Source organism: Balearica regulorum, chromosome 26 (assembly GCF_011004875.1).
Source record: "Balearica regulorum gibbericeps isolate bBalReg1 chromosome 26, bBalReg1.pri, whole genome shotgun sequence".
NCBI classification, from domain to species: Eukaryota; Metazoa; Chordata; class Aves; order Gruiformes; family Gruidae; genus Balearica; species Balearica regulorum.
The window spans coordinates 5,012,414-5,021,884 of record NC_046209.1 but is presented as its reverse complement, the minus strand read 5'-3'; the positions used below and the strand labels follow the sequence as shown (position 1 = coordinate 5,021,884).

Here is a 9,471-nt window from a genome sequence, read left to right as displayed (position 1 = left end):
GCCGGCCGGCAGGGGGCGCCGCGGCACCACGTGGCGGGCAAGGGGGGGCGCTCCGGCCGGCGCGAGCGCGCTTCTCGGTGGTGCCGGTGGCGGCAGGGGGCGGGGCGGGGCGGGGCGGGCCCGGCGTTTCCTGGCGGCGGCGGCGGAAGCGGCGGCAGCGGCCGGGCCGGGCTGGGCTGGGCTGCGCTGCGCTCCGCTCCTGCGTGCCGAGGCGTCCCGCCGCCTGCCCCCCCCCCCCCACCCCCTTTCCTCCTCAGGCGTCCCTCGGCGGCCGGCAGAGGCGGCAGCATGTCGGTGGCGGGGCTGAAGAAACAGTTCTACAAGGCGAGCCAGGTGAGGTACCGGGGAGCCCCCGGGATCCCGCCCGCCGCCGCGGCCCGGGGGTGGCCGCCCTTCCCTTCCTTTCCCTTCCCAGCGCTCGCCGCTCCGCCTCGGTGCTACCCCCCCCCCCCCCCCCCCCCCCCCCCCGCTGCCGCCTGCCCGGGCCGGCTCGGTGCTGCCCTGATCGCCGCCGTTATCCCGGTCCGTGTCCGCCGGGCATCGCCCTCCGCTACCCGTGCCCGGTGTCCCCTCGCCGATGTCCGGTGTGCCAGCTCAGCACCTCCCGGTACCCTAGTCTCCTCCCTTCCTGCCCCCGCCGCCCCCCGGCTTTCCTCTCCCGGTGGCTCCCGGTGTGCCGTTCCCCCCCCCCCCCCGCCGTGACGGGGCAGGGTACCGCAGCGTCCCCGGTGTGACCCCTCGGGTGGTCCCCAAACCCTTGGGGGGAGCCTGGGGGGGGTGCCCCGTATCCCCCCCCCCCGGTGCTGATGGGGGGACCCCCGCAGAGAAACGCCCCCACCGTGGGGCGGAGGGTCCCGGGGTGGGGGTCAGGGTGGGGGTGTACTCCCCCCCCCCCCCCAAAATGTGTCCGCGACAGCCGAGACGCCCTCAGGTTTTCGAAGCAGAGTGGGATTTTAGGGGGGAAAAAAAAAAACACCCTTGGAAGTGGGCGGCCGTGCGGGGTTGGGGGCCGTAGCTCGGGGTGGGGTGGGGGGTCACCGGCCCCGTTAACCCCCGGTGGCAGCTGCAGCTCCCGCTTCCCGGAGAACAGCTGGCGGCAGGATTTTGGGGTTGGCGAGGGACCCCGAGCCCGCATGGGAAACGGCCAGGGGGGAACGTCGGAAAAAACTTGTCAGATGTGTGATTTTTTTAGCGAGCCAAGCGAAAAATTGATGCTGTAATCGACGGCTCCGGCGATAAACAGTGAGTTCGTGTCGTCCTAAAGCGAAGCTCGTGAAGCGTGGCTCCTCGCAGCTCCGATTCTGTGCCTCTCCCCCCCCCCCCAAAATGTGGGAATCTGCTTCCCACAGGGTTCGTGAACGCCCCGCACCATGCCCAATCCCCCCGAGCAGAGTTACCCTTCCTTCTGCCCGCGAACACCGCCGACATCGATGCTCAGGATTTATTTTAATTTTTAATGTATTTGTAGAACCGTTCTGGAATGGCCAACGCTGTTCTGCTTCCCCCGGTCGCTGCTTTTCTGCCCCCGTTTTTAAATTTAAGATGAATTTTGCGCAGATCTCCCACCAGACCGTGTTCTCCGAAGTTTAAACCCCTTTAAGCTCAGCCCAAGCGTGTTTGCTACGTGCGTCGCCTCCTTTCTTGGCCGTGTTTACGAAAAAGCATTTTGCTTAAACAGCAAAGCAAAATAACAGATTCCTTAAGTCATTCCCCCACCCTCTTTCTCGCAAACCCCTGCGTCGTGGGGTTTTTTGGTGTTGGTTGGTTTTTGGGTTTGTTGGGGAAGGTTGCGCTGAAAACTCGGTGTAGGAGGATTTTGCTGGCGTGGATGCGCCGCGGTGGTGTCGCAGGCAATTAGAGGTGAAAGCTCGTTGATGAGTCAGGAGCAGCGTGTTGCTAAAGTCTAAAAACGTCATTTTAAAACACCTGATGAAACCTTTCTTGGGGGGAATTTTTGGGAAGTGAAATCATATGTGGCCTTTGGTGTGGGTTTGTTTGGGTTTTTTTTTTTCTTCTGTAACAGGTGCCTTTTTTTTTTTTTTCTTAAAAGGAACCATTTTGGTTGCTTGTGGAAAAATTAAACCCAGCGTGGCTATCCAGGGAGAAGTTGCTGGCCCGACACGCAGACTTGGTGGCCTGTTCACCTCTCGTGCGTGCGCGCACGTACTTGGCTTAAAACGCATTCGGTGGCGTGTTAAAGTGAGAGATAAGGTGTATTTGCAACCACGTCGTGAGTTCTTTCACGACTCTTGTTGCCGCAGGGTTTTGGGAGCTGATTTTGTCCGAAGGAGCCGGGTTTGGTGGGAGGTTTTCCGCTGCGATCGGCGAAGCGACTCGCTTTGCAGGGGCGGGAGGGACGCCGTCCCCTTTCGTCGGCGCTGCCACCCCCTTTGCGGCACCCTGGTGACGGGGACGCAGGTATCTGCTACGCCTCAGAGATGCCTTAACTGGGAGCGACTGGTTCCAGTTTGGCCATTTCTCTGTCTTCTCCTCCTCTCCCTTCCCTTTCCACCCTCCTTCCCTTTCCCTCCACCGGTCCCACTCCTCAGCAGCCCCTTGGCTGAAGGAGAGGAGGATTAGTTTATTTTTTTGGCTCCCTTAAAGCTATCGGACGCTGCCAAAACCAAACATGTGGAAGATCTTTCCTAAAAACGTTGTGTTTCGTTCCACGTCTGTTGTTAATTGAAGAACGCAGCCAGGACCAAGGTCTGCAAGGACCTCGGTGCCGCTGGAGCGGCGGGTTTGGGATCCCCCCCGACTCCCCACGCGACAAGGGGGCCAGTTCAGCCTCCTCGGTAGCCACAGGGAGCGGGGCTTGGCTCGTGGGCTTCCTCTGTCTGATTCCTGCGGGCCCACGTCTTCCCTGGGTGAGGCAACCGGGCGCCCACACGCAGGAGAAAGCCGAGATTGTATCCTGAAAAAAAAAAAAAAAAAAAAGTCACGCTGGCAAATATTGCAGATGGTGAGCAGTTCTGTGTGTGCATCCAGAACAGGTTTTGCTAGATCACAGCAAAATGTTCTTTTAAAAAAAAAAAAAAAAGCTGTGGAAAACATTCTCGCAAAGGGAAGGAGGAGAAACAACAAGAGCAGTGGCTTTGAGCTCCAGTATTGTGAGCAGGGTGGGAAGTCCCGGTGCAGCCCCTGCTTGCAGGTATGAGACTGGCTGATCCCACTCAGGAATTTGCAGGAACCTCGTGATGTAGAAATGTCTTTGTTTGCACCATTTTCTTTTTATACAGACTGGTTTCAGTCCTAAAAGCCTGCAAAACTTTCCCTTAGGGGAGGCTGCACGAAGCAAAGCGCCTGCCTGTGCCGTTCCTGGGCGAATCCTGATGCTTATTGAGCGTGAGCGGGTTTGTCACTACTTACACATACAACAGCAGCCCTGCCTGGCACCGGCGGGTTTATCAGCCACCGCTTTGAAGGGACAAACCCTGGGGTGGAGGCCGATAAACGCGTCCCCTCCCTCTGTGGCAGCAGGACTGTCCTACCTGGGACCGTACGGCGCCTGGCAGCGCGGAGGCAGGAGGAGCGGCACGACCTGCTCGCCGGGGACGGGGCTCAGCCGGGGAGCGGCGTGCGGCGTCCCTTAGCCGTAGCCCACGTTGGCGTGGTATCGTCGTGGCTCCCGGTGCGGCTGCTTTGGGTGCTGCCCCGGGGATGCAGGGAGCCGCTACGGGGAGCATCCCTCTCCGTCGGGCAGGATGGACGGGCTGCTCTGCTCCGGGCAGCCGGGGCTCGGCAGGTGACCGAGGCGCGGCAAGAATAAACTTGGCAAATATTGTGATTTCAGGTACAGCAGGGCCGTTTTGGGGACGCAAGACGTGGTGTTGTATGGCAGCGGTTCGGCTCAGGCAGCAGACTCAGCCCAAGCGAGGGTGAACAAGGGAAGACGGCATCGCTTTTTTTAAACCGGGCTGGTGTTCAGCCCTGGGCACCGCCGTCATCCCGAACAGGATTAACGTGCTCCTGGCTTTGAACCTGCGTGGTTCAAGCCTAAACTCCGCTTAGGCCTGCCTGGGTTTAGGAGCTGGAATAGCAAGCGGTGGCTCGTGCTCTGCTGCGCCCGAGGAGCCCTGGCCCGAGACGCGGACCAGCAACCTCCTCCACACGCAAAGTACAAAAGCCGTTTTCCAAGAGGGAAAGAGGCGAGCGCTAATTAAAATTAGCGACCCCTTGACACGCGCGCTTTTTCCCGGGTTTGACGACTGCTTTCAAGGCTTCTGAAGGTATTTCTCCAACGTGAATAGTTACTGCTTGCTTTCTGCCTGGTCCGAGAGCCTGCGATGTGCTCTGTAGCCTCTGACAGCCATTTCAGCCCAGAAGGACCGAGCGATCCCCAAGCTCCGTACGTCGGCAACGTACGCTCGCCGGCCGGTCGTTAACCAGCCCGAAGAGCTTCCTTCCCCGCGGCTTGGTGCCCAGGCGCTGCGCTGCGATGGCGGGCAGAGCAGGAATCCGCTCCTAGATGTGCTGCACAGGGACCGTTTGGTGATGGGGACAGAGCGCAGGGATGGCGTTTCTCCTTTTTTATTATTTCTTTTTTGGCCTTGTTTGCTCTTGCCCCTGCTGGGTTGGGATTTCCTGGGTGAGGTTCTTTCTACGCTGGCTTTGCGCTGTGCTCTCAATCATGGGGGTTTTTTTCCTCCCTTTCCCAGGTGATACCTTTTAAGAGCTACCTTTGTTTTTTTTTAAGGACAGGCCAGTCCTCCTAGCGTCTGGTGCTCTGGGGCTTTTCTCTTGTAGGCATGAGATGCCTTTCCGCTCGCTGCCTTCGCTCTCTCTGCGGCCAGGCAGTGGGTTTCTCGGGATATCACAGATGGGCTGTGCGGCACAGGATCTCCTGCTGGAAGAGAAATGGGAAGCGCAGCATATGGGATAACCTTCCACGTGGAAAACCAAACCCAGGAGGCCCCTTTCCCCGGCCAGAGCTTGTCTGTCAGTGCCCTGTCTTGCTGCAGATGATTTTGGTTGTGCCTGCCTTCCAGCTCTAGCTCGCTCCCACTCTGGTGCGGACTGATGCACCCCGAGTTCGTCTGCACGTTTTTGCTCCAACTCGCCGCTGCCGGAGTTTAAACCCCGGCTGGTGTCGGGGCGGAAAGGGACCGCAGAGCCGGGGGAGCGGAGGGTCGTGCTCCCCGTGCCGACCGTGCTGCGGGGAGGTTATCGCGGCGGCAGGGAGATTGTAGAATCGCAGAATGGTTTGGGTTGGCAGGGACCTTTCCAGCTCATCTAGTCCAGCCCCCCCACCACGAGCAGGGACATCTCCAACTGGAGCGGGGTGCTCAGAGCCCCGTCCGACCCGACCCTCAGCGTTTCCAGGGATGGGGCATCTCTCACCTCTCTGGGCAACCTGCTCCAGTGTTTCACCGCTCTCAGTGTAAAAAATTTCTTCCTTACAACTAGGATCTTCCCGATCTATTAAATCTTTGTCTGCTGTGGCTTTTTGGCCAGTGGATGTGGGTTGAAGCTCTTAGGACAGCGCCGGTGCCCAGCAATATTAAAGTGGGGGTGCAGCCCCCCGAGAGAGGCCAGTCTTTGCTCTGCAGTGGGATGAGAACTTCATGCTGACTTGCCTTGAATCCTCCAGCAATTAGTAAAGCCAAGAGTGGACCCGAAACGCTCCGTGCGGTGGCTTTTTTGCTTTCCCGGAAAGCCAAGCCGAGAGGTGCGAGTGTGTGCAGGCAGCAGTCGGGCAGGGCTGCCTGCACTGTCCAGGGTTGAAATCCTGGGGAAGCCCTTGCTGGTGCACCGAGATTTCACCCAGGAGAGCACCCAGAGCTGCCAGTGGAGGAACCGGGCACCCGAGGAGGGGGTTGAGGTGCTATTTTGGGCTCGTGTGTTCTTTTTGAGCTTTTCTGGTGAGTTCTGCGAGCGAGCGGGCCCGTCCCTCGGCGGCAGGGTCTGAGGAGCAGGAGGAGATCCTGGGAGCAGGTCGCTCCTTGGCTTTTCTGCCGCGGCGGTGGCTGCGCTTTGGTGCCGAAGGCAGAGTGAGGACTCGGTGCTGCAATGGCACGGCGAGCAGGTAGTTCCTGGGGGAAGTAGCTGGCAGTGTCGGGCTCTCGGTTCCTTATCTCTAAATGGGAATTTGGACTGGGGAGTCAAGGGATTTTGCTGATTCCTGCCAGCCTGACCTTCCCTCCCACGGCACTCGGTGTTTGCTCTATTAATATTAACCTGGGCTGGATTCCCCTGCAGTTTATTTTTCAATACTAATCTCCTCCTGAGGCTGGAGGAAAGCCACATTTGCTCAACCATAGTGTGACGTCCCGCGTTTTCGGCTTGCCGACCAGGGCGGGGGGGGGGGGAGTCGTATTCGGCAGTCGGCCTGAAGCCCCCAGCGGTTTGCTGTCGCCGGAGATGGGTGTTTCGGTGATGCACGCGTTTGCAAATCCACGTATGGCAGGTGAAAAAGCGGAGGAGGACGCGTGCAAACCTCTGAGCGAAGGGGATTAGACTTCAGCGCGCGGCGCTTCTAGCCTAGGTGATGATGACGACTGAATACTTGCGGAGATGCCTGCTGTCACGTCTGGCTAAAATGACTGCGTGCGGGGTATTTTCATACTAACTCCCTCTCCTTTTCTTGCATGATTTGTCGTGGATGAAACGCCTGGCACGACAACGTTTTTCGGCTGGTTAATCATTGTCGGAGCTGAGCGGAGCAGCCCTGTAATGGAGCGGTTTTCAGCTTTTCTCGGTGTTGTTCAGCCTGTCTGGAGTCGCAGGCAGGGGATGGCTCGTGTCTCCGCATCGGTTACTTTAACGTGGCTTTTTTATTTCCTTTTAAGATTGCTTTCACAGCTATTGGGCTCTAGTAGTAACGAGAACTCAAATTCTTGGAAGGCAAAGACAGAGAACAGAGGTGGAAAACTCCATTTCTCCGTACCCCGCTCCGTTTGCTTCCCCTCCTTGTTTCTGATGTCAAACAGGGAAAGTGTTATCCTGCGTTTGCAGCTGGGGGAATCTGGGACACAGGAAGGATACGTGACTCAGGGCCGGGGGGGATTGCGGGGCTTTGGGAGCGCTGATTCCTCGTCCTCATCTCGCTCTGCGTGGTGATGCCTGCCCGTCTGCCTCGGGGCTTTCCGTCTAAAATTATCTATTTATCTAACTCTGTGTTTTCGCAGGTTATGGGTGAGCTATTGAAAAGCGGACGGTGCCGAGGGGGATGGTTTCTGGATGCGGTGGAAGGAAATCCTTCCTCCCCCTTCTCCCTGCCAATACTTTCCTCCTGGGAAAGAGCAAAATAAGGATGAGATCAGGCAGGCTGGCTTGTAAAAGCTGATTCATTTCTTTAGCACATTATTTTTTTTCCTTCCTTCTCTCCCCCATCCCTACGTATGCCAGTGCCTTTTGCCAGGGCTCGCAGCCCCATCCAAGCCCCGGGTGGTAAAACCAGAGGGGCGGCAGCCCGGCAGCTCCTTCTGCCCGAGACTGCGGAAATAAATAAAAAAAAAAATAAAATCAAAACCGTGGGCTGCCTCGGCAGGCTCGGTGCCCCTCGGGGAGGGAATTTGTGTGCAGTGGGGTGTGTGGGGTTATTACAAGACCTGAGCCTGCTGCAGCCTGCATCGATGTTTGCTGTCCCTTCAGCAGAAGGCTGCTGGTTTGCGTTGCTCCCGAGCAGGGTGCCAAATTACTGAAAAGACCAGAAATAAAATCAATCCGGAATCCAGAAGGTTTTTGGGTTTGTAATGCTAGCTGAACTCATTCACGTGGAAACTCAGTGACGCATCTCGATGCTGGTGCTGTTTCATAAGACTCCCGCGTTGCGGAGGGCTGTGCTTGCGGACCATCTTTTTAATTGTGCTGATTAAATCATCAGCCCGAGCTGTGAAGTCAGGGGCCCGGGAGCTGGAGCTCCTGTCAATGGGGGGGAGGGTGTGTGTGTGTGACTTTTCCTGTGGATCTGCTCCCTCCTGAGCTGTGTGTGTCCCCCCCCCACTGCCAGCCTTCCCCCCGGGCAGCAGGTGAGGCTGTGCAGAGCCGCAGTGGATGGGGAAGGATCCGGGCTGGGAAAGCCCCGCAGCATCCTGTAGCTTCTCTTCTCATAAGCCGCCGTGTGACGTGACTTAGTGCAAGATTTAGCCCCTCTTGGCCTCTCCCCTGTGACTATAAAAGCAATAATTAATTTTTTTCTTTTTTTTTTTTAAAGGTTTCCTCTCCCCCTTGCCCCCCCCCCCCCCATCCCTTCAGTCGGCGATCCCATGGCTTTCGGGAACGGGTTCCTGTTGACAGGAAAGGGCCGTGTTTGGCCCAAGCTGGAGGGATAAACAAGCTGCTGGTGGGATCCTCTCCGACGGCCGCGTGGTTTCATTGCTGGAGCTGGGTTTGCCGATGGCACCCAGGGGTGCTGCCGGACCCCCCCCATCACGTTGGGGCTGTCCCAGGGTGGGGGACACATGGTCCCCTGAGGTCCTGGACCTGTCCTGGTGCTCCTCTTGCAGCAGGTGGAGAGACCATCAAGAGAGGGTCTGGGCTGCTCTTGCTTCCAGGAAAAGCCTTCTAGCCCCTGGCGTGTGTAATTAGCTTTGTTGCCGGTTCCTTATGAATAGAACCGGTCTCTTTTTTTTTTTTTTTCTTCTTTGAAAGCTACTGGGAATTTTAGAATCTTCCTATCTCATATTAACTGGCTATTAATAACATTCATGATACTGTCACTAATTAGATTTTTTTTTTTGAGCAGAAAAGCAAAGTTAAACGCATCTCCGTAATGAAATTCTGTCTCTCAGACAGAAGATAAAATTTGCATGATTAAAGCTTTAAAGGGCTTTTTCTAATTGAGAAAATGCTTCATAATTCATCCTAGAGCTTGAAAACCAGCCTGTATCTTCTTGTTGGCCCAGACTTTATTCATCAATGATAATTTATTAACCACTTTCTTGAACAAATTTGGTTTGGCTTCACAGGACTAGCTATATTTAACTTTTAATTTTGCCACCTTCCTGACGAAAAAGGCAGAAAAATGGTGAACGACTGTCTACGTACGAAGCAAATCCACTCAGTGAGAAGGTGCTGTTCTTACCAAAAGGGTTTTTTATTTTTTTTCCCGTCCTGATTTTCTTCACTGCGTAGCTCCGTGGTATAGAAAACACGTTGGTTGTTGGTGATACGTGTCTGTGCACGTGCTTTTGGGGGGGGACTTAGGGGACACCGGGCAGGCACAAACCTGGAGTACCAGATGTTGGTGTAGCTATTCTCATAGTAAAGATCCTCCTAATTGTATTGGATGAATTTTAAAGACCAAGGGAGTCTGCGCTTTTGTGCTTGACAGGGATAACGTCATCTCAAAGTTATGGACCAGAATTTCTGGTACGCCTGTTGCTCTGGCTGCAGGGCAGAAGGGCAATAGTGATGCCTCGGTGGTGTCATCTGCAGGGTAAAAGCAAACTGCAAAGTGCTGGGAGGGATTTTTTCACATTTAAACCCTTCTGAAACGAGTGTTAGCAAGTGTTAATGATGTGCAGCAAG

The 9,471-nt window shown here is 56.3% G+C and overlaps 1 protein-coding gene across 3 annotated transcripts in view; it reads left to right on the top strand.

Annotated features, from left to right (window-relative positions):
• The first annotated feature begins 117 nt into the window (after positions 1 to 117).
• The window catches only part of SH3GL1 (SH3 domain containing GRB2 like 1, endophilin A2), a 29,784-nt gene continuing 20,430 nt past the window's right edge, over positions 118 to 9,471 (top strand). Inside the window, exons 1-2 of one of the 3 annotated variants that reach the window (XM_075776763.1) lie at positions 163 to 333; positions 1,193 to 1,242. Coding sequence is in view for 2 of the 3 variants with exons in the window: in XM_075776762.1 (XP_075632877.1) it covers positions 289 to 333 (45 nt within the window). In the remaining variant the exon portion in view is untranslated. Of the gene's footprint in view, positions 334 to 1,192; positions 1,243 to 9,471 lie in introns of all 3 variants that reach the window. The other 2 variants (XM_075776762.1, XM_075776761.1) reach the window with 2 other exon arrangements.